The sequence below is a fragment of the Gopherus flavomarginatus genome, chromosome 4 (assembly GCF_025201925.1).
Source record: "Gopherus flavomarginatus isolate rGopFla2 chromosome 4, rGopFla2.mat.asm, whole genome shotgun sequence".
NCBI classification, from domain to species: domain Eukaryota; kingdom Metazoa; phylum Chordata; order Testudines; family Testudinidae; genus Gopherus; species Gopherus flavomarginatus.
The window spans coordinates 124472584-124497998 of record NC_066620.1 but is presented as its reverse complement, the minus strand read 5'-3'; the positions used below and the strand labels follow the sequence as shown (position 1 = coordinate 124497998).

Genomic DNA, 25415 nt, shown 5'->3' with positions numbered 1-25415 from the left:
AAATAATACAGAGTAAGTGGTTTGGGGTTGTTTTTTTTTGGTCTTTGTACTGAAAGATTTACAAGACAGGGTCTTTCACAACCTTTCACAAAAGAGAGGACACTCTCTGTATATTTGATAGGATTTGAGGAAAAAAATATGTTTGCTAACTGATCTATTTCAGGAAAGCTCATGAACTAATTTGAAAATCATTCCTTACAGGTATAAACTCTAAAAAATAATTCAGTAACACAAAACAGTATACTAACTCCAGCTGACCTTCAAAATGGCTTTAGAAATTCATTTGGAATACTTGCAAAGATGAAATCTAAATAAATATATAAATTGGTGGTAGCTTATGTATTGTGTAAAGGAGCTGTTGTGGCTCTTCTGTACGCTGTGGCTCATTAATCTCACACATTTTCAGCTCATAGGTTGATGCATTATTTAGTTTCCCCCATACAGAAAATGATTTGTCTAATGAACTATACAGTAATGAATCTGCACTGAATCAAACCTTAGAAGAGTTTGGGTGTTAATTTAATCTGCCTTTGGAGCATCATGCAATTAAATAAGGCAAAGATGAATCAGAGCTACATTGTTAGTAAGATGGAAACTCAGCAGGTATCTTGCTATCTAGTATCAGAGGGGTAGCCGTGTTAGTCTGGATCTGTAAAAAGCAGCAGAGAGTCCTGTGGCATCTTTAAGACTAACAGATATATTGGAGCATAAGCTTTCATGGGTGAATACCTATTTCATCAGACACACCTATCTAGTGGAACTCTAAATGAAAAAAAAGGCTCACTCTGAAAATCAGAAGCAATTCATTTGAAGTTAAACAGAAAAGGAAACGAAGGCATTAAAGTTAGGTTGGAAATGTGCGATTTCTTTTAGTTGGAGGTGTGGTGGTTTCCTGGTATTCCAGTCTCTGTTGTCTGAATTTCACTTCTTTAAAAATCAAAACCCCAAAACCGTTCATTTGTCTTTTCATATATATGCACAATAATAAAACAAACAAATAACAGAAATAGTTTACAATTCCTCTCACCCTTCCCTACCTCACAATGTGGTGATATCTCCTGGGGTAAAACATTATAAATCATATATGCAATAGATGTCACTCTCATTCAGCTCAATATCCATCTGTTTTGTACATCTGAATCTTAATATTCAAATCCAAATGTTAAATTCTTTCCTTTTCTTCTGTCTTTTGGTAAGTCTTCCAGTAGTTCACTTCTCCTGCACTGATCCCAAACCACAAAATCTCTTCCCTTTTTGGTGCTTACTCAAACTGGTTAATATACAAAAAAAAACTGTGTATCTATAGGTGCTTTTGTTTGGTCACAGGTAACATTTTGTATTTTTAGTAAAGGGATTCCAGATTTCTAAAGTATAGCTTGTGCTTCTAAGTACAGCACCAGGTTTGGAAGTGGTGTGCCTCAGATACAACCATCTGAGTACCATTCCCACCCTGAGTCCCCGCTTCTCTGCAGGATAGTAATTTCCACTTGATTTATTTCAGATGACCAGAAGTGGTGTGCATGATGAACACTCTTGCTATGACTATCAATGCATTCTGTAATGTTTTCTGCATGTGGATTACCTGAAGAGATCATTTCAGATAATAGTCCTTAATTTCTCAGCAGCAATTCAGTAAAGCACACTAAGGACTTGATCCTGCTCCAGCTGGAGTCAGTAAGAGTTCTGCCATTGACTTCAATGGGAGTAGAATTGAGTGCTAAGTTTGCTGCTTATCTGCCAGCATCAAATGGATTGGCAGAATGCTTTGTGAAGAGACTTGAAAAGACCATAAAGTAAACATCAGCATAGTACCCTGAAACATTGCAAATTTCCTGGTTCCTAATATCTCTCTGAAAGTACCAGAGCATAATTTCTAAAATGTCAGTTATGAACTACATTTTATTTGCTGGACCAGATTTAGCAAAAGTATTGCATTGAGGAAAAGAACAGAGTAAAGAATAATTTTTAAAAAACTCTTAGGATTTAATGCTAGGTTTATATGAAATTACAGAGGAGGTAGGAAGTGAGGAGAAAGGCATTGGTAATAATAATATACTTGGTAGAAATAAAAGGACAAATAATGAAGAAACCTGTTGATTGATAAACTGTTGCAAGATAAAGACCCAGAAAGGGGAAACAGCTCTGAAATTGCAGATAATGGCAATGTGATTACTAGAAAAGAAAATGATTACTCTTTTTATCAGCCTGAAGAGGATGTAAATTGTTTTCTGGAGGATATGAAAAAGTTGCATATTGTTTCTTTACATCTGTCATAAAAAGCCAGGCAAGAGAGAGGCTGTAAATGTTCTATGCAGAATCTCTGCAATGAAGCAGAAAAAGGCACAGAGTAGATTTAAGGTTAATACTCTTTTCCTTATTCTAATTAAACTCCTTGTTAAATGTTTGAATAAAATGACTTTTTCTGAGACTCTATACCATTGTCATAAGATATATGGTGGATCTAAAGTATAAATGAGGAAGAGCAGGTGCCAGTGGAATGTTCTCATAGGCATAGCTGGCCATAACATTAAACACAGACCTCCCATGAGACTAAAATTATACAGAACAGTTGTAGAACACTTGTTGGTATAGATGACTGAACAGAGATACTGTCATTCAGTTTTCTGTGTACTGCACCTTTATATGACAAGGCATTGCCCTCATTTCTGGTGCAAAGACAGCTATGAGGTGACTGCCATTTTGTGTTTCAAGTGCAGATGCAGAGTGTGAGTTACTCTTTTCCTCATTCTGAAATAGTCATTTACACTGAAATACGCGATTTGCTCTTACTAGTAACTGGAAAAAATTGCTAGTTGCTCTGAAGATATGAATACAAATGTTGTTAATCTAGAGGATGAATTGCTGGGTGCAGATAAGGAATCAACAGAAGAGCAGATGCTCAGTTTTCCATCATGGCAAAATGGACAGAGTTATTTCTTGGAGTAGTATGGTTTGAATGTGTTGGCTGGGTGGTGAGTGAAACATAATCAACTTTCCTACTCTTCATTAAATTACTGTATACACTAGTAGTAATCTCACACTTTCATTTGAACTTTTTTCCTTAGTGCTGTTTTAATAGCCTCAAAACTCATTTAAAGTGTCATATAGTTAAATAACCTGTGCACTAGTCTGAAAATACAGGCAATACTATTCAGTAGAGCTGAGAAAATAACTCACAGTAAATAAGTTATTTAATGAACATATGTTCTTTTTCTGCTTTAGAAATGTATGAGTCAGTTTCCTATGATTTTCACATAGGCTTATCCCCACTTTGCTATTTCATGACCTGACAGATCATCAGATATTTTTTTTAGTTACCAAGCTGCAGCAGTTTTCTTTTTTCTCTAGTTGTAAAGGTAGGTATGACTTCATATGAAGATTTAAAAAAAAGTATATGGAAAGATCACCATTAGTTTCTCATTCATTCCATACTACATCCTTATTCTTGAAATGCACAGGATTGTGGGAATGAAAGCTAGGATTAGTCACTCTTCCCCACCCCCCATATTTATGTTACAATATACAAAATAAAAACAAATCTATTTTTTCACATGGTATATCTGGTTCTTCCATAGTTTGGTTCATATAGCTGTTTGGCAAGACTGGGGCCAGGCTCTTTTGGTGGCAAGATGGTTCAGAGACCCTCCAACTCACCCTGTGCTTGACATTCTCAGTACCACAGGCATTTACAGAGTTAGCCTGTGGAATCTCCTGACAGCAATGACTGCTCCATGCTAGCGTCTTTGCAGGCACTTTACACTAAAAGAGGCTTGAAGGAAATTTGGCTATAGATCCCCCACTCTTTTGCTACTGGCCACCTGACAGGTGCATGTGTTGGATGGCCTTAAAGGGATGCAACAATAGCTGCATTCCTTCTGTGCACTGTGGAGATTAGAGATGCATTGCACTCTAAACTGCCCCCCTGCATGTTCCAGTGTTTGAGAGCCATGAATAAGTCCTCAGTGATGGCCTGAGTCTGATCATGAGTAAACTCTAAGGAAAACCAAATTATCTAGATTATGCCGGCATTATTACTGTCATAAAAAAATACTAAAAAGGAGTGCACTGCAACAGATAATCCCTAGCCACATGCTGATGTCATGAATTTGTAAAATGGACAAGAACAATAATGGGTTTCTGCCATGCTACATTAATTACCCATAGGCATGACCTGTAAAATTTTATAATGGTTTATCCATATATTTCTCTGACAAGTAACCCTGGATTTTGTGGAAACAAATGCACATTTCTGGGATTCTTTCTTATTTCCACTGTGTGGTAATGATTAGCTGATAGAGATTAGTAACTGTACTGAGGTAATCCAGATTCTTATAATGTGGTGGTGGTGGTGGGTAGTACCACCCACCTTTTAAAATTTATCCCAGTATTTTGGGCACCCACATTGGATGTGGGACTCCCACAGTGGGAGGCACAGGTTCAATTCCCCTCCACCCCCACCTGAGGAGGAGAAAGGATTTGCACAGGGATCTCCTTCTTAGTGTAAGCGGGGGAATGGTCCAGCTATTGTGGGGATCTTTCCTGGCTTATACACTAGCCAGGTGAAGTGGGCTAGTGAAAGGATCTGTGTCCTCACTCCCACTTCCTTTACCCAGAGGCCTGCCTGACCTCAAGGGCTCCCCTTTCTCTCTCCCATGTGGCAGAGTCCTCATAACCCCAACAAGGCTGGAGCCAGGATTCTGGGGTGGGGGGCCTCAGTGTTGTGGTCACTAGGGCAAGGGCTAGGGTGTCCCCACTCCAGGGTGCTCTCTCTGCACTGGATGCTTCCCTGACCCACTGATCATTACATACAGTTCAAAGCAAATACAATGTATTAAACAGCAATCAATTTAAAAAAAATAAGGAAAAAATGGGAAAAGTTAAAGGAAAACACACAATCCCGCTTTGTGGCATGGGGACATCACAACCAGCATCTCTGGAATGTAAGGGAAGTTCATTCTGTTCCTCACACATCCCAGGCCTCCTTCTCAGGCCCTGGCTGTGCTGCAGGGATGCTGCAGGTCAGACACTTGGGAAATGACTTCCCATCGACCCTTCCCCTTTCTTTTGGTACTGAGAGACTGAGAGCTAGCCAACCAAAACACCCCCACTGAGTTTTAGTAAGGGGACAACAGTTCCCTTACGTTAGGAAAGTTCCCTAAACACTGGGCTATGGGATAATCTGATGTGGGGTTTCCTTAATTTCTCCTGTTAAAGCTGTTTCACTGTGGATAAATAATTAAAGAGTGATTGAAGTAGGGGGACTGGACACTGGATCTGTCACCTTCAAAGCTGATGCTCTAGCCTCGGTGTTAAAGTACTCTTCTCACACCCCCTCTCTTTGGACTAATAACATTTATGTATTTATCCAAAGTGCAACAGTTTCAACTGGAGCTGTGAAGAGACCTCCCACATCTAAATATCCCATAGCTCTGTTGTTAGAGCTCTCTCCTGAGAGGTGGGAAACTTTTGTTCAAATCCTTTCTCTCCCTCAGGCAGAGAGGGGAAAATTGAACCTAGGTCTCCCATATGCCAAGTGAGTGCTTGAACCACTAGGCTAAAAGTTGGGCATGTCCTCCTTAATTTTGAATGAAGTTCAACCAGGTAGGTGGCCTCTGACTACACTTACTGGTTCAGGCCCAACATGTGAGTTAGACAGAGGATCATGTACCTTCCCCCTCATTTGCTGCTCACACTGGGGCTTTTAGGTGGGAGATAGGCATCCAGATGCCTAGAGTGAGACAGCAATGTGCATGCTCAAAGGCAGAACCTGTGGGTACATCTACATAGCAATTAAAAACCTGTGGCTCTCCCATTTCAGCCTCCTGGTTTGCAGATTCATGGGGCTTGGGCTAAAGAGCTGTTTAATTGTGGTGTAGATGATCGAGCTCAAGCTCTAGGACCCCGTGGGCTGAGCCTGAGTCAGCTGGCACAGACCAGCCGCAGGTTTCTAACTGCAGTAGAAACATAGGGTATGTCTACATCTACAATTTTGCAGCGCTGGTTGTTACAGCTGTATTAGTACAGCTGTATAGGGCCAGCGCTGCAGAGTGGCCACACTTACAGCAACCAGCGCTGCAAGTGGTGTTAGATGTGGCCACACTGCAGCGCTGTTGGGTGGCTTCAAGGGGGGTTCGGGGAATGCGAGAGCAAACCGAGGGGAAGCAGGTCTCCTTCCCCGCGGTTTGCTCTCGCGTTCCCCGAACCCCCCTGCAAACCGCGGGGAAGGAGACCTGCTTGCACGGGGGCTCGGGGAACGCGAGAGCAAACCGCGGGGAAGGAGATCTGCTTGCACGGGGGTTCGGGGAACGCGAGAGCAAACCGTGGGGAAGGAGACCTGCTTCCCCGCGGTTTGCTCTCGCATTCCCCGAACCCCCCTGCAAACCGCGGGGAAGGAGACCCGCTTGGGGGGGGATTCGGAGAACACCGGAGCAAACCGCGGGGAAGGAGACCTGCTTGATTACCAGAGAGGTATCCTCAGGTATGCTGGGATACCTGCTTATTCCATGGAGGTCAAGAAAAGCGCTGGTAAGTGTCTACACTTGATTACCAGCGCTGGATCACCAGCGCTGGATCCTCTACACCCGAGACAAAACGGGAGTACAGCCAACGCTGCAAACAGGGAGTTGCAGCGCTGGTGATGCCCTGCAGATGTGTACACCTCCTAAGTTGCAGCGCTGTAACCCCCTCACCAGCGCTGCAACTTTGTGATGTAGACAAGCCCATAGAGAACTTTTACCCTGAAAACACAGATGCTGAGTGAATTTAGGCACCTAAAGGATTAAGTGGCAGCCAAGTGAGATTTTTGTGAAACACAGTGGTTTCTAAAACTGGTACTTAGGCACCTAAACCGGGGTTTAGGCACCCAATTGCCTTTGCAGATCTGGGCTTAAGTCAATGGTGAAAAACTCAAGTTTTGGGGAATTTCATTTTTTCCCCAATGTTGATAAAGGAAATTGGAACGAAGAGCATGAGGGAAAGGAACATTTAAATGATACCATAGAAACCATATTTTAAAAACAAAAACATGCAGGTAAGGGCCTTGTGACTTGGAGTGCAAAACAGTCTGTCATTCTGAGTCATTTAAAAATAAGAGTGAATTATGTAAAGCAATGTGGTCATTTTCAGATTCAAAGCCAGGAGGCAAATGCTACTGATGGAGTTTCATCTACTTGCTCTTCAGTCCTTGTTTATGGCAGGCACTGACTTCACAAGTACAGGACCTGATTCTCAGTGCTCCATTTTTAGGAAAACAGGTGAACAATCCAGTGTCACTAAGTCTGAGGCAGCCTGCTATGTAAGATATGGTCTATTATTTGCTAGGGTTCTTTACTGATTAAAAAAGTTCAAAAATGTGATTCTTTCCCCTCAACAACTTCCACCTGCCTCTCAACAAATGTATTCTGTTACAATGCAAAATATAACTTACTGTTGAGCTTTCCTGTTTTTTGACTTTCACATAGACTGCATTTCGCAGATGTCATGAGCTGATCCGATAATCAACAGGTGGCAGTGTGGCATGAAATTAAAACATGGGAGAGGTTCAGAATCAACGTCATGCCGACAAGATAGAGCAGGGGAACTGGATGGTAGGATTGAAAAGAATGAAGGACTGGATGCAGACTGATAATAAACTTTTAATCTTGTCAAAACCCAGTCAAACAGCAGCTCTATAAGATAACCAAATAATATTTTCTGGAAAGTATGTGTACATTTGTGGTTTCCTCTGGGCTAAATCCTGAGAGATTCTGAATATTGCATTCATTTTGATGGAATAAATGGGCCCAAAAAGTCAAAGGTGTTGGCATGATCCTGAAACTGTGCAATAAACATTGTTAAATGCAGTTGAGGATTTGGTATATAGAGATCTCACACTGCTTAGTACCATGACAAACACACCATTACATTTTTTTAACTTTTTATTAAAGTTCCAGGGGGGAAAAGAGTTAAAGCACTTGAAATGTGAAGTATTAGTTAAAGCCTTAAACATCCACTTTCCCTTTAGCTGTTGAAAGTCTTTAGAAGAACACCCTCCCCTCACCCCTTGTTTGACAGTCTTTTAGCTGGCATTACGGGTAACTTTCCTTTTTGGGGAAAGAGAAAAATTTAGCTGAGCTCATCTGAAGTTGCTGCTGCTGCTGTTATAATCCAATCCCATTTCCTAAAAGACTAAACAAGACAAACACACACAAGACAGGAGAGAAAACAGCAAAGGGAGAAAGGTAGAGAAAGTGACAAGGCGGAGAGGCTATTAAATATTTGATTCTGACAAATAAAGAGGAACTGGTTGAGAATTTGAAGGTGGAAGGCAGCCTGGATGAAAATGATCATGAAATGGTGGAGTTCATGATTCTAAGGAATGGCAGAAAGGAAAAAAACAGAAAGATAAAGACAATGGACTACAAGATGACAGACTTTAGCAAACTCAGAGAATTGGCAGGTAAGTTCCCGAGGGAAGCAAGTCTATATGAAAAACTAGTTCAGGAGAGTTGGCAGTTTTTTAAAGAGACATTATTAAAGGCATGAGACCAAACTATCCAAATTAATATAAAGTATGGTAAGAGATCACCTGGTCTTAGCCAGGAGATTTTCAGTGACCTGAAACTCGGGGGGGAGGGGGAAGAAAGAGTCATACAAAAAGTGGAAACTAGGTCAAATTACACAAATTTTAAATAAAAACCAAAACACAAGCATGTAGGGATGAAATTAGAAAGGTCAATACACAAAACAAGTTTAAACTGGCTAGGGACATAAAGATTAACAAGAAAACATTTTAGAAATACATTAGCAACAAAAAGAAGACCAAGGACAAGGTAAGCCCATTCGTTACTCAGGCCATGTCTACACTTACACTTTTGCAGCGCTGGTAGTTACAGCTGTGTTTGTACAGCTGTGTAGGGCCAGCGCTGCAGTGTGGCCACACTGACAGCTACCAGCGCTGCAGTGTGGCCACATTTGCAGCACTTGCAGCGCTGTTGGGAGTGGTGCATTGTGGGCAGCTATCCCACAGAGCACCTCGTCCCATTTTGGCTCTGTGGCTTGTGGGAAGGGGAAGGAAGTGTGCGGGTCTTTCCGCTTCCTGTTCCAACGCCCCGTGGTGCTTTGCTACACATTCCGAGCAGTTTGGCGGCATTGTGAGTCTGCAGCGCGGTTTCTGAGATTTCTGTTACAAATGGAGCCTGAGCTGCTGAGGACCTTCCTGATGAATGTTGCCAGTACATCACGCATGGCAGTGGAGCTATTCCTTCAGCTGCAAAGTGACAGTGAGGAGTCAGACGATGATATTGAAACGCCTGACGCTCAAGACACTCAATTGCTTGTGGCAGTAACAGACGTGCTTAGCACCGTGGAACGGCGCCTTTGGGCTCGGGAAACCAGCACTCAGTGGTGGGATCACAATGTCCTGCAAGCATGGGATGACGAGCAGTGGCTGCAGAACTTTCGGATGAGAAAAGCCACTTTCATGGGACTGTGTGCTGAGCTCGCCCCTACCCTGCGGCGCAGGGACACGAGATTGAGAGCTGCCCTGCCAGTGGAGAAGCGGGTGGTTATTGCAATCTGGAAGCTGGCAACTCCAGACAGCTACCGATCGGTGGCAAACCAGTTTGGAGTTTGAAAGTCCACCGTTGGAATGGTGCTGATGCAAGTTTGCACAGCCATTAATCGCACCCTGCTAAGAAGAACTGTGACCCTGGGGAACGTGCAGGACATTGTGGATGGCTTTGCACAAATGGGTTTCCCTAACTGTGGAGGGGCAATAGATGGGACGCATATTCCTATTCTGTCCCAACCCCACCTGGCATCAGAGTACGTGAATCGCAAGGGGTATTTCTCCATGGTTCTGCAAGCGCTTGTGGATCACTGTAGGCGTTTCACTGACATTTACTCAGGATGGCCTGGAAAGGTGCATGATGCACGCATCTTTCGGAACAGTGCCCTGTTCAGCAGGCTGAGGGCTGGGACTTTTTTCCCAGACCGCAAGATCACAGTAGGGGACGTCGAAATGCCCACTGTGATCCTTGGAGACCCCGCTTACCCCTTAATGCCATGGCTCATGAAACCGTATACAGGGAAGCTTGAAAGGAGCAAGGACCAGTTCAACTACAGGCTGAGCCGGTACAGAATGACTGTGGAGTGTGCTTTTGGCCGTTTGAAAGGGCGCTGGAGGTGTCTTTATGGGAAGCTAGATTTGGGGGAAAGCAGCATCTCCGCTATTATATCCGCATGCTGTACCCTCCATAATATTTGTGAAGGGAAGGGTGAAAGATTCAGTGAGGAATGGACCTCCGAGGTTCAACGCCTAGAGGATGAATTTGCACAGCCAGAGAGCAGGACTACTAGAGAGGAAAGGGCTTCAAGGATTAGGGATGCCTTAAGGGAGCAATTTGATGCTGAGAGCCAACAGTAATGTTTGGTGCCTTTGCTGTGCTCCTTTCTACCTTGGGGTAAAATATTTACCAGTTCTTGCATGCAATAATAAAACGTATTGTAAAAGCCATAAAATCCTTTATTCAAAGTACAGTACATAACAGGCCAGGGGGGTTAGGGTGGTGGACTGTACATTCAGAGGTTTGAATGTGTCCTGTTTGGATTACTGTTCAATGTCTGCTGCATTTAGGGATTACTATGCTGCAGAGTAATGGGGGTGGAGTGCACAGGGTAAGAATTGTAGTTATCAGGGCTGGTAGGTGATCGTACAGGTGTTGGGGGCAGTTGGGGGTAATAAGAACCAGGCTGCTGGAGAAAGGTGTTTTGTGCAAATACTGGGGAACAAGAAAGAGAGCTTTGGGAGGGGTGTGGGTTACCACGGTACAGATCTGCCTGCATGGCTACGAGAGACTCAAAAGAGTCAGTTTGGCGAGCCAGGAGGCTTATCATGTGCTTTGAGGTTTTTTTGGTAGCCAATTCCTTTCTCCTGCTTTCTGTTTGCCTCCACTCATACATTTTCTCTCTCCATTCCTGCGTCTTCCTACTTTCTCTGTTGTAGTGAATCATAACTGCTTTGATCAATTCTTCTTTTGATTTTCGCGGATTTTTTCTCAAGTTCTGCAAGCGACGTGAGGCCGGTGATCCGGCTGCATTAGTCAAGGTCACTAAAAAAAACATAGATAGAAACATGTAATACACAGAGGCTGCATTGTTTATTATCACACAGTGAAGGAGTTTTTAGACTTTTTGTAGCATCCTTCCCACATACCTAACATAACACAGAGAGGCCAGGGAAGCGAAGGCATGGCGAGCAATGGGGTGAGTGTTTCTGCCCCGACTGCACCTGGGAGGGTGAATTGACTGATGGGTCACTGGGGTTTATCTGCACTGGGTACAGGAGGTAGATGGTGTCCTGCACAGGGGACAGTAGTGAACAGGAAGGTGGCGAGCTGCTGGCGGGGGGGGGCGGTCCGCGTAACTGCCGGCCTGCTGGTGAGGGGGGGGGGAAATGGAGCGCACCGCAGGGCTGGCTGCCTGCTGGAAAGCGGGGGAGAGACCGGAGCGCACTGCGGGGCTGGCTGCCTGCTGGGAAGGGGGGGGAGAGACCGGAGCGCACCGCGGGGTTGGCTGCCTGCTGGGAAGGGGGGGGAGAGACCAGAGCGCACCGCGGGGCTGGCTGCCTGCTGGGAAGGGGGGGGAGAGACCGGAGCGCACCGCGGGGCTGGCTACCTGCTGGAAGGGGGTGGGGAGACCGGAACGCACTGCTGGGCTGTGGGGGGACCGCGAACCTGGCGCCCTGCACTCAAGTATCCCTAAATTCTCAACAGGGTTTCCTACTGCCAGATATATCACTGCTGCGTGTTACCTGGGAAGAGAGGGAGGGTCTTCTACAGCAATGTGGATTCCACCCTGGCCCCTATGCAGCTTGCCTGTGTGCAGCCATGGTCCCCCCACCCCTCTCTGCACAGTGGATCGGACGAGTTAGCCTGACCGGGACAAGGACCACGGTGGCTCTCCCTTTAAACTTGCGAAAGCACATTGCCCAAGCTCTGGCTGCAACTTTTCAAGAGATTACCGAGGCAGATTACAGAGACGTGATAGAGCAAATCAATGGGCTATTCCACGTTTAGGCATGCATGCAGGCAGCCATAACCCAAACCCTCCTCTCCCAAAACATAAAAATCTGCTTACCCCGAGCACGCTCCTCAGCTTCTTCCTCACCAGCAACTTTCAGCTGCTGCGACTGGCTAGCCTCCTCCTGGCTTGAGAAGAGCTCCTGGCTGCATGCCTCCTGGGACTCCGGGGTGTCTCCCTCCATTCCAGTAGCCTCACTGTCGGCTTTCTCTACACCCTCCCCCACTTCTCCCTGCTCTGAACTCTCCATCGTGCTCCTAGGATTGGCAGTGGGGTCACACCCAAGTATGGCATCCAGCTCCTTGTAAAAACGGCAGGTTGTGGGGGCAGCTCCTGAGCGGCGATTTCCCTCACGGGCTTTGCAGTAAGCACTGCACAGCTCTTTTATTTTGACCCTGCACTGCAACGCGTCCCATTCATGGCCCCTTCTCAGCAAGGACTGTGATATCTGCCCATAGGTATCATAATTTCTCCGGCTGGAGCGCAGCTGTGCTTGCACAGCTTCCTCACCCCAAACACTGGTGAGGTCCTGCAGCTCGGAATTGTTCCATGCTGGGGCTCGTCTGGGGCGTGGAGGCATGGTCGCTGATTGATTGATTGATTGATTGCACTCCACACCTGGCTGAGCAAACAGGAAGGGGATTTTTAAAATTCCCGGGGCATTTAAAGGTGGGGTCAGCTGAGCCCAGGGCAGTGGAGTGTGCATGATTACCAGAGAGGCTTCTAAGGTATGCTGGGATACCTCCTTATACCACGGAGGTCAATAAAAGCGCTGGTGGGCGTCCACACTTGCTGACCAGTGCTGGATCACCAGCGCTGGAATCCCTACACCCGAGGCTCGACCGGGTGTACAGCCAGTGCTGCAACCAGGGAGTTGCAGCGCTGGCCGTGCTTTGCAAGTGTGGCCACTTCCTAAGTTGCAGCGCTGTAACCCCCTCACCAGCGCTGCAACTCTCCAGTGTAGCAATGGCCATAGGAACACCACCTCCCAAATGGCAGTAGCTAAATTGATGGAAGCATTCTTCCATCAACATAGCTACATATACACTAAGGGGTAGGTTGGTATAGCTATCTCATTCGGGGTGGTTATTTTTACAGTATGTTGACCTAATTTTTAAGTGAAGACCATGCCTTAGTATTTGCAAACATTTTGCTTCCCGTATACAGCCAATGTTCAGAGTCTCTGATTATTTTTTTTATTCAGGTTGTGCATTCTTAGTATTAAGTTATGGACACATCTCAAAATGGACAACTTGGAAAATGAGGGTTGTCATATAAGCATTGCCTCATATCTTCTAATTTGTATGCCTGCTAAAAGATGAAATTATATGTAGAGTAGTACATACAATATAGCATTAAGACATGACAAGTTGGGTTTTATTGGGCCATTAACACTTGCCTTCAGTGTGCATTAAGATCCAAGCTGTTTTATGGCTCCAAGTTAATCTTTCTTTTTTTTTTTTTAATAACCCCACCACTGAAAGCGCCCCCATGACCAAGGGACTGCTGCTGTGCATGGCAACCAAGAGTGGAATTAAAGAGAAACACTTCCTCTTCTTGCAGATAATGCCTTTCCCACCTATATGTGTCTGTGACTTTGACTTTAAAAGGCTCATGATTCAACTCTTTTAAAAGGAAGTTCAATTCAAAAGATGCCAGGGAAGTACTGTTGAAGGCAGGAGGGAAGGTAAAGGAGAATAAACTCCAGGGAGAATGAAATGCAAGCAGCTTTGGCTGAATTTTGAGCCCAGGCCTAATAATTTACTGTAATATAAATCCTTGATTTCTCTTAATTCAGTTGCAGCTTTACACAATCAATAAAAAGCAATATGGCACTTTGCACTTGTACAGCAATTCTCTGAGGATTTCAAAGCACTTCACAAATGTTCATTCATTAAACTTCACAACCCTCCTGTGAGATAGATTAATATTTTAGTCTTGTTTTTGCTGATGAAGAACTGAGAGATTGTGACTTATCAAGGCCACACAGAAATGCTTGTAGTCATATTGCAATATTTATGCACAAAACAAAAGGTATATACATAGAGAGATTAGAAACCCACAACATTAAGAAAGAAGGATTAAACTCAGTCCCATTCTAGCTCATGTATCAGAACGTATCAGAGGAGTTTACAATGATAGGTTTCGTATAATGGATGGGCCTTAGACATTGTAATACTTCAGTGCACGTGCTGCACAAAATATATTCATTGTCACTTGTACTTGTTTCAACAATACAAACTTTTACTAAGGGGAACATAGAATTGCCTAGTTTTTGATGGCTTTCCAATCATTTGTGCTAGGCTCAGGAGCCTTTGGCGTGTTGGAATTAATTTAAGGATGTTGTAGTGTAATGGATTTATTAGTGTCTGGCTACCAAATATAATCTGACTAGAGGTTCAGTTCAATTGTCAGGCGTTTTGATGAAAACTGGCCAAACCTTTCTTATTTCTCAAGTCCATACAACCCTTCCTCCCATCTCCGCCCCTCATGGCGGAACTCTAACTGGGCTTTTCCAATGAGCTGCGCAGGTGGGAGGGGGATCACATGGAAATCATGTACAACAGCTGGCCAAATAGATATTTATACAGTTATTTTTGGGTGGCCTTACTAGTTTAGCTTTAAAAAAGTAGATAGAATATGAATATGTGGCGAAAGGAATAGCAGCCAATGCCCTTATTGTTGTTCCTTGCCATGTTTCATGCATGGTGGCCTGCTGCAATCCTGTATGCAAGGCCTATTACTTGGGCTTTGAACAAAGGTCCAGGATTTATCCTTAAATTAACAGTTAACCAGGCTTTTGTAACCTCTTGGAATAGACGGAGTGAGCTCCTAAACTTCTTGCCTTTACCCCTTCACCACTCCCCCACCCAAAGCCTCTTTAAATAGTCTCTGATACACTAGTTTAGATTTATACTATCTTTTGTTCTTTTTAGTACAGCAAGTACAGGGGTCTTCTCCTGACAACCATGCCGGTCCCAAGTTCTCCTGGGTCTCACCTGCAGACTCATTTGCCATGGTTCCTCCTGTCAGCAGAATGAGTTACCTATTGCACAACAGCTTTGTAATTTCAAGAGAGGGAAGGGTGAAATTTGCTTTTCACCATAATTTCTTTTTAACTTTCAGCACACAGAAGGTCTGATTCTTCGTTGCTGTGTGGTCCATTGTGGTAGCGTAAGTTGGCCATAAAGGCAATAGATTCCTCCCGCCCCCGCACACTGGGAAATGTAGGAATACATTGGGGTCAGGAAGGCTAAAGCCAGCCCCACAGTATGGGGTACAAAGATGGCAGAAAGCCCTCCCATATCCATTCCCATGGTGAGTGTAGCTCACCCAGAATAGCGAATTATGTTCTGTTGAAAGGGAGAAGAGGCAACTGAACATGTTTGTTTTTAATGGAATTTATATTGCCTTCTCTCCTTGGCACAAGCTTTACAGAGACAGCATCAGCTCATAATATCTGTAGCTCTAGGTCTCCCATTCCAAATACAACGTAGCGATTAGGTTTTACACTTCCTGATGCTTTGGTTTGTTTTTATAGTAGGATAACTTTTATTGACATAGTATCAGAGGGGTAGCCGTGTTAGTCTGGATCTGTAAAAGCAGCAAAGAATCCTGTGGCATCTTATAGACTAACAGACGTTTTGGAGCATGAGCTTTTGTGGGTGAATACCCACTTCTTCAGATGCATGTGGTGGAAATATCCAGGGGCACGTATATATATGCTAGCAAGCAAGCTAGAGATAACGAGGTCAGTTCAATCAGGGAGGATGAGGCCCTGTTCTAGCAGTTGAGGTGTGAAAACCAAGAGAGGAGAAACTGGTTCTGTAGTTGGCAAGCCATTCACAGTCTTTGTTCAATCCTGAGCTGATGGTGTCAAATTTGCAGATGAACTGAAGCTCAGCAGTTTCTCTTTGAAGTCTGGTCCTGAAGTTTTTTTGCTGCAGGATGGCCACCTTATGGTCTGCTATAGTGTGGCCAGGGAGGTTGAAGTGCTCTCCTACAGGTTTTTGTATATTGCCATTCCTAATGTCTGATTTGTGTCCATTTATCCTTTTCCGTAGAGACTGTCCAGTTTGGCCGATGTACATAGCAGAGGGGCATTGCTGGCATATGATGGCGTATATTACATTGGTGGATGTGCAGGTGAATGAACCAGTGATGGTATGGCTGATCTGGTTAGATCCTGTGATGGTGTCGCTGGTGTAGATATGTGGGCAGAGTTGGCATCGAGGTTTGTTGCATGGATTGGTTCCTGAGCTAGAGTTATTATGGTGCGGTGTGCAGTTACTGGTGAGAATATGTTTCAGGTTGGCAGGTTGTTTGTGGGCAAGGACTGGCCTGCCACCCAAGGCCTGTGAAAGTGTGGGATCATTGTCCAGGATGGGTTGTAGATCCTTGATGATGCGTTGGAGGGGTTTTAGCTGGGGGCTGTATGTGATGGCCAGTGGAGTCCTGTTGGTTTCTTTCTTGGCTTTGTCTTGCAGTAGGAGGCTTCTGGGTACACGTCTGGCTCTGTTGATCTGTTTCCTTATTTCCTCGTGCGGGTATTGTAGTTTTGAGAATGCTTGGTGGAGATTTTGTAGGTGTTGGTCTCTGTCTGAGGGGTTAGAGCAGATGCGGTTGTACCTCAGTGCTTGGCTGTAGACAATGTAGACAGAGGCAGATTAAAGTTGGACCTCTGGATCTGGAAACTGAGTTGGTGGAGTGAAGTGTACCCATGGATCCACAAAGTCCATGAGTTTAGGGGACCATCAGCATGCAGTTTAGTGTGTGCCCTAGATGCAGGTGATTGGGATGTAGCATTGATAAGGCAGGGATCCAAAATGCTCTGAGCGCCTGGATTTGTTGGTGGGGTCCTTTGATTGAATTGGATCCCATTCAGTCTTAATCCATTACTGCCCACATATCCCTTTTAATGTGGAGCTATGTGTACAGAGGAAGTGGTAGTGGCTAATTGGTGGTATGTTGGTGGTGGAAAGTAGGTACTTTCCACAAAAATATAGTAAATTTGCTACACTTTGTGCTAGCTAACACAAAGCAGCACGAGGTCATTAGTGTGTAAACCTAGAAAATATTGTGAAAAGAAGGCTGATTTCAAATGTTTCTTTATTGAAAAACAAATTTATTATCCATGTGCAGAAAATCATTGATCTAGACTATTTCTCAGCTGATGAATCATGACCCCCCCCGGAGGACTATGAAGAGCTATCAAGGATTTGTGAGGCACTGAAAATTTTCTTACAATCTAAAGCAAAGAAAATCTTGCCCCTCCTTCTGTTCCCCCTCCCCAAATATATGATATAGATTTACCATTATCACTGATACATTTTTCTCTTACCTCTACAGTATGTGTAAGGTGGTCTTGAAAATTTGAGTTTCGATAAGGCATTGTCATTCTAAAAAAGTTGAGAAATGTTGCCCTTGACTAACCATTTGGAAAACTCTATTATCTAAAATTTATCATTTTTGTCTCTGAAAGCTCAGCAAATAATCTGAAATCAAGTCCAAACTTTAGTCCTGATCCTGCAAGTTGATCCACCTGGGCAAACCTTTGCACCCTCAAAGAACCTCATTGATGTAAGAGAATCTCTCTAAAGTGTCAAAGTTTATCCATGCAGATCATCCAGCAGGATCGGGGCTTATTCTTTTGCTGCCTTTTGATTGGGGTGGGGTGCCTGTTTCATGTAGGTCATTGTGGATGGTAATGGTTTTTGGTCACTACCAATTTAGGAATGATTCTGTGATATCTTAGAAGTGAAAGTTTCCATATCACTGAAGAGGATGCTCTAGTGAGCCCTTTGATAAAAGTTGACATTTTAGTCCCGTGAAGAAGAATCTTAGCTTTCATTTTTTTAAAGAAAGTTTCTAATTATTTTCCTTGGGAGTCTAACCTTGAAAACACAAAACCAATGCAAAAAGATCACTGGGCTTGAAAGGGATAAGCAGCTGAGCTCCGCTTCTTCAGCAAAAGACTGAGGCAGGAGACTTAAGGATCCTATGTATGCACATGTTCTCATTCTTACTATGTAATCAGCTTGCTAACCTGCTCCAAAATTCATAGGTTAGCCTGTTGCACAGTGTTATGATCACGGTGGATAGGAATTGATTACAATGAGGAGTGGTGAACAGGGCCGGCTCCAGGCACCAGGTCAGCAAGCAGGTGCTTTGGGCGGCCAAGGGGAAGGGGTGGCAAGTCGGGCTCTTCAGCAGCAATTCGGCACCAGGTTCCTCTTGGAGGGAAGGACTGGCTGCCAAATTGCCACCAAAGAAGAAAGTGGTGCGGTGGAGCTGCCGCCGATCACGATCGCGGCTTTTTCTTTTTTTTTTCCGTTGCTTGGGACGGCAAAAACTCTGGAGTCAGCCCTGGTGGTGAATATTAGCAAAACATTAGCTTCACAAGCCCACACAAAATTTTTAAGTCCAGTTCTGCTTGTTACAAATGTCAGTCCCCTTCTGGTGTCAGGACAGAACAGAGTGGTGTTCACTCAGGGATATATCATAGTGAGCCCTTGTACAAGTGTACAAAAGACTTAAGCTATGAGGACTTTTTCTGCTACTCATTCTTTTGCACACTTCATGCAAATAAAAGGAAAACTGTAGTTCCTGCAATTAGACTGCTCCCTGCATGCTGCACTTGGGAACACACTTTGTTCCACAGGGGACATGGAGGAAGCAACCCAATGTAGTCGTCAGGCAGCTGCTGCACATAAATGTGTCTGACATTACAGCAGATGCAGCAAAAGGTACTTCTATCCTACTGCATGTTTTGGCTGCACCACAGGTAGCCCCTGGAGGAGACAGTCCTCACATACCAACACACACCCTACCAGTCACTCCAGCAGGAGGAGAAAAGTTGGGCATAGGAAGTGCCTACACTTAGTTGGGAGTCCTGCAGCACAGCTGGACAGCTTTCACTCCCAATAACTGCTTGCAGAACCCAGCCCAGGGTATGAAGAGCTAGTACAAGGAGAGTGCCATGTTTCCCATATCTCCCTCAAATTCCTCCTCCCACCCACCACATCATTCAGGAGAGAGCTGACCTGGCTTTCCTATCAGTCCATTGACACCATCAAGAGAAAAACTCCAGCATGTAAGATGTACTAATATTAATGTAGAGCTAGAAGGGATCTCAATAGGTCATGTAGTCCAGCCCCCTGTGCTGAGGCAGAGCCTGGTATACCTAGGCATCTTTGATAGGTGTTTATCCAACCTATTCTTAAAAAATCCTCAATAATAGGGTTCCACACTTTCCCTTGGAAGCATGTTTCAGTGCTTAACTATCTCCATAGTTGGAAAGTTTTTCTTAATATCTAAACTAAATCTGCTTTACTACAGATTAAGTCCATCATTCTTGTCCTACTGTCAGTGGACATAGAGAGCAACTGATCACAATCCTCTTTATAACAGCCTTTAATGTATCTGAAGTCCACAGTCCACACCCCCTTTGTGGACTGTAATTCCCTGTAAGCCATGTCATCAGTCCCCCACCTCAGTCTTCCTTTCTCAAGGCTAAACATGCCCAGGTGTTTTTAAATCTTTCTTCATAGGTCAAGTTTTCAAAACTTTTTATCACTTTTTATTGCGTTCCTCTAGACTCTATCCAATTTATCCACACCTTTCCTACAGTGTGGTGCCCAGAACTGGACACAATATTCCAACGAAGCCTAACTAGTCCAAGTAGAGTGGGACAATGGTCTTACATAGGAAAAATGTGCTCTGCAGAAGATGCTGCATTACGATTGCTAGCCTTCATCATCTCTTGGCTGCTCACCAGAAGACGGTGCAGTAGGACTGCTAGACATACACCCATAACACACCTTATAATGATAATAGCCTTATTTTGCAGCTGCATCTCACTGTTAACTCATATTCAATTTGTGATCTACTATAATGCCCAGATTCTTTTCTGCAGCACTACTGCCTAGCCAATTAATCCCCATTTTGTAGCTGTGCATTTGATATTTTCTTCTTAAGGGTATGTTTACACTATGAAATTAGGTCTAATTTATAGAAGTCATTTTTTCAGAAATCGTTTTTATACAGTCGATTGTGTGTGTCCCTACAAAAAATGCTCTAAGTGCATTAAGTCGGCGGACTGCATCCATAGTACTGAGGCTAGTGCTGACTTCCAGAGTATTGCACTGTGGGTAGCCGTGGGTAGCTATCCCACAGTTCCCACAGTCTCTGCTGCCCATTGGAATTCTGGGTTCAGATCCCAATGCCTTATGGGGTAAAAACAGTGTTGCAGGTGATTCTGGGTACATCGTTACCCCCACTCCATGAAAGCAACGGCAGACAATCTTTTCACCCCTTTTTTTCTGGGTTACCTGTGCAGACGCCATAACACGGCAAGCATGGAGCCCGCACAGCTCACCATCACCATACGTCTCCTGGGTGCTGGCAGATGTGGGACTGCATTGCTACACAGCAGCAGCTCATTGCCTTTTGGCAGCAGACAGTGAGTTATGACTGGTAGCCATCATCGTTGTGTTCCTGGGTGCTCTTTTAACTGACCTCGGTGACGTCAGTCAGGGCACTTGGGCAGACATAGGAGTGACTCAGCCAGGTCATTCCTATCTTCTGCCAAGCACCCAGGAGACGATGATGGCTAGCAGTCCTACTGCACCGTCTTCTGGCGAGCAGCCGGGAGATGATGAAGGCTAGCAATCGTAATGCAGCATCTTCTGCTGAGCACCCAGGAGCTGACAATGGCTAGCAGTCCAACTACACCATCTACTGCCACCCTAAAGATGTAAAAGATAGATGCAGTGGATTAAAACAAGAAATAGACCCAATTTTTTGTAGTCATTTGCTTCCTCCCTCCCTCCGTGAAATCAACAGCCTGCTAAACCCAGGGTTTTGACTTCAATCCTCGAGGAGGCCATTCTGTGTGACAGTTGTTTGTGTTTCTCCCTGATGCAAAGCCACCCGCTTTGTGGACTGTAATTCCCTGTAAGCCATATCATCAGTCGCCCCTCCTGCCATCAGAGCAGACAATCGTTTTGCACCTTTTGTCAGCCCAGATGCCATAGCACTGGCATCATGGAGCCTGCTCAGATCACCGCAGCAATTATGAGCACTGTAAACACCATGCGCATTATCATGGAGTATATGCAGAACCAGAACCTGCCAAAGAGAAACCAAGTGAGGAGGCAACGACAGCGCCATTACGAGAGTGATGAGGACATAGACATGGATATAGACTTCTCACAAAGTAAGGGGCCCCAGCAATGTGCACATCATGTTGTTAATGGGGCAGGTTCATGCTATGGAACACCACTTCTGGGCCCGGGAAACAAGCACAGACTGGTGGGACCACATAGTGCTGCAGGTCTGGGATGATTCTCAGTGTCTGCAAAATTTTCACATTCGTAAGGGCACTTTCATGGAACTTTTTGACTTGCTTTCCCCTGCTCTGAAGCACCAGAATACCAAGATGAGAGCAGCCCTCAGAGTGGAGAAGCGAGTGGCGATAGCGTTGTGGAAGCTTGCAATGCCAGACAGCTACCAGTCAGTCGGGAATCAATTTGGAGTGGGAAAATCTACTGTGGGGGCTGCTGTGATCCAAGTAGCCAACGCAATCAAAGAGCTGCTGATATCAAGGGTAGTGACTCTGGGGAATGTGCAGGTCATAGTGGATGGCTTTGCTGCAATGGGATTCCCTAACTGTGTTGAGGCAATAGACGGAACCCATATCCCTATCTTGGCACTGGAGCACCAAGACAGCAAGTACATAAACCGAAAGGGGTACTTTTCAATGCTGCTGCAAGCACTGGTGGATCACAAGGGACGTTTCACCAACATCAACGTGGGATGGCCATGAAAGGTACATGACGCTCATGTCTTCAGGAACTCTCGTCTGTTTCAAAAGCTTCAGGAAGGGACTTTCTTCCCAGACCAGAAAATAACTGTTGGGGATGTTGAAATGCCTATACTTATTCTGGGGGACCCAGCCTACCTCTTAATGCCATGGCTCATGAAGCCATACACAGGCAGCCTGGACAGTAGTCAGGAGCTGTTCAACTTTAGGCTGAGCAAATGCAGAATGGTGGTAGAACGTGCATTTGGACATTTAAAAGCTCACTAGTGCAGTTTACTGACTCGGATAGACCTCAGCAAAACCAATATTCCCATTGTTATTACTGCTTGCTGTGTGCACCACAATATCTGAGAGAGTAAGGGGGAGATATTTATGGCAGGGTGGGAGGTTCAGGCAAATCGCCTGTCCGCTGATTATGTGCAGCCAGACTCAAGAGCAGTTAGAAGAGCACAGGAGGGTGCGGTGTGCATCAGAGAAGCTTTGAAAACCAGTTTCATGACTGGCCAGGCTACAGTGTGAAAGTTCTGTTTGTGTCTTCTTGTTGAACCCCGCACGCACCCCGGTTCACTCTACTTCCCTGTAAGCTAGCAACCCTCTCCTCCCCCTTCAATCACCGCTTGCAGAGGCAATAAAGTCATTGTTGCTTCACATTCATGCATTCTTTATTAATTCATCACACATATAGGGGGAAAACTGCCAAGGTATCCTAGAAGGGGTGGTGGAGGAGGGAAGCATCAGGTGGGGTGGAGTGGTGGATGAGGGGAGGAGGGAAGGACAAGGACACACTGCACTTTAAAACTTTAAAACTTAAATCCTTTAAAACATATTGAAGGCCAGCCTTCTGTTGCTTGGGCAATCCTCTGGGGTGGGGTGGCTGGAGGCCCCTCCACTGTGTTCTTGGGCATCTGAGTGAGGAGGCAATGGAACTTTGGGAGGAGGGCTGTTGGTTACACAGGGCCTGTAGCGGCGGTCTGTGCTCCTGCTGCCTTTCCTGCAGCTCAACTGTATGCTGGAGCATAGGAGTTTGATCTTCCAGCAGCCCGGGCATCAACTCTTGCCTTCTGTCAGCAAGCTGATGACACCTATCATCTTCAGCTCACCACCTCTCCTCACATTCATATTGTGCTTTCCTGCACTCTGACATTTTCTGCCTCCACACATTCTGCTGTGCTCTGTCGGTGTGGGAGGACAGCAGGAGCTCAGAGAACATTTCATCCCAAGTGCGCTTTTTCGCCTTCTAATCTTCACTATCCTCTGTGAAGGAGAAACATTTGTAACTGGTGGAGGAAAAGAGTGGTTAAAAAGACACATTTTAGAGAAAAATGGGTACACTCTTTCGCGTTAAACCTTGCTGTTCACATTACACAGCACATGTGCTTTCGTTACAAGGTGGCATTTTGCCTCTTGTATTGAGAGGGCCTGCTAGTTTGGTGTGAGAGATCACTCCCGCTTCACCCCTCCCCCCAGGGGAACATTTCTGTTCAGCCACAGCCAAACAGCTGAGCAGAAACGGGCACCTCTGAATGTCCCCTTAATAAAAGCACTCTATTTCAACCAGGTGACCATGAATGATATCACTCTCCTGAGGATAACACAGCGAGATAAAAAATTGATGTTGTTTGAATACCAGCAAACACCGGGACCATATGCTGTCATGCTTTGTTATGCAGTGATTCCTGAATACATACTACTGGCCTGTATAATACTTATGGAGATGTCCCCGGAGGATTTCCACTCCATCCCCATACACATTAACAGACTTTTCCAGTAATTGTACTGGCCGTGAATGCCAGGGCAAATTGATCATTAAACACGCTTGCTTTTAAGCTATGTGTTATATTTACAAAGGTACACTCACCAGAGGTCCCTTCTGCACCTTCAGGTTCTGGGAGCACACGTTGGGTGAGTTCAGGGGTTACTGGCTCCAGGTCCAGGTTGAAAAACATATCTTGGCTCTTAGGTTTCTCCGCTTCCTTGCTGTGAGCTATCTTCATTATCTTCATCATCATCTTACTCATCCCCCAAACCTGCTTCCGTGTTGCGTGATTCTCCATTGATGGAGTCAAAGCGCAGGGGTGGGGTAGTGGTGGCTGCACCCCCTAACATGGCATGCAGCTCATCATAGAAGCGGCATGTTCGGGGCTTTGATCCGGAATGGCCATTTGCCTCTCTGGTTTTGTGGTAGGCTTGCCTTAGCTCCTTAATTTTCACGTGGCACTGCTGTGCATCCCTGTTATAGCCTCTGTCCTTCCTTTTTCTAATGTTTTGGCATTTCATTTACTGGAACTGAGTTCAGCTAGCATGGATTTGTCTCCCCATAGGAGGAGCAGATCCCGTACCTCCCATTCGGTCCATGCTGGAGCTCTTTTGCGATCCTGGGACTCCATCATGGTCACCTCTACTGATGAGATCTGATGAGATCTGCATTCACCTGCACCTTGCCACGCTGGCCAAACAGGAAATGAGATTCAAAAGTTTGCGCTCCTTTTCCTGTCTACCTGGCCAGTGTATCTGAGTAGAGAGCGCTGTCCAGAGCGGTCACAATGGAAAACTCTGGGATAGCTCCCAGAGGCCAATACTGTCAAATTGCATTGACACTACCCCAAATTGGACCCAGCAAGACCGATTTCAGTGCTAATCTCCTCGTTGGAGGTCGAGTAAAGAAATAGATTTAAAGAGCACTTTAAGTCGGAAAAAAGGGCTTTGTCGTGTGGATGGGTCCATGTTTAAATCGAGGTAATGCTGCTAAATTCAACCTAAAATCGTAGTGTAGACCAGGCCTAAGTGTAATAGTTTGTAATTGTCTTTATTGAATTTCATCATGAGGTCCCTTCCAACCCTGATATTCTATGATTCTATGAGTCTAGACCAATTTTCCAATGTGTGGAAGTTATTTTGAATTCTAATCCTGACTTCCAAAGTGCTAGCAACCCCTTCCATCTTAAGGTTTTATAAGCATAATCTCCAATCTATTATTCATTAATGAGAATCTTGAACAGTACTGAGCCCAAGAGAGATACATACTCCCAGTTTGACAGCAAACTACTGCTAACTACTCTGAACATGGTCTTTTAATCTGTTTTGCATTTACTGTATATAAATTTAGTCTAGACAACCTTTCACTAGTTTGCTTATGAGAGTGTCTTGTGAGACTGTTAAAAACCTTAGTAAAATCAAGATATGACACCTACAATTTTCCCCATATCCACAAAGCCAGTAACGCTATCATAGAAGGAAATTACATTGGTTTGACATGATTCGTTCTTGACAAATCCATGTTGGCTATTAAAATCTATTATCCTCTAGGTGCTTATTACAGAATCAGTTTGTAATTTGTTCCAGTATCTTTCCAAGTATTGAATTTAGGCAGACTGGTCTATAGTTCCCTGGGTCCTCTTTGTCCCTCTTTTATAAAGATAGGTACTATATTTGTCCTCCTCCAGTCCTCTGGGACTTCACCTGTCCTCCATAAGCTCTCAGAGATAATAGCTGTTTTAAGATTACTTCAGCTAGTTCCTTAACCTATTCACAT

At 44.7% G+C, this 25415-nt stretch overlaps 1 protein-coding gene across 2 annotated transcripts in view; it reads right to left on the bottom strand.

The window, feature by feature from the left end:
* The window catches only part of LOC127049196 (uncharacterized), a 372635-nt gene that overhangs the window by 21137 nt on the left and 326083 nt on the right, over positions 1-25415 (bottom strand). The window contains exon 2 of one of the 2 annotated variants that reach the window (XM_050949741.1): positions 15790-16689. The exons of the other annotated variant lie outside the window; for it this stretch is intronic. Coding sequence (XP_050805698.1) covers positions 15822-16689 — 868 coding nt within the window. The 3' untranslated portion in view covers positions 15790-15821. Of the gene's footprint in view, positions 1-15789; positions 16690-25415 lie in introns of those variants that run through there. 2 annotated transcript variants of the gene reach the window in all.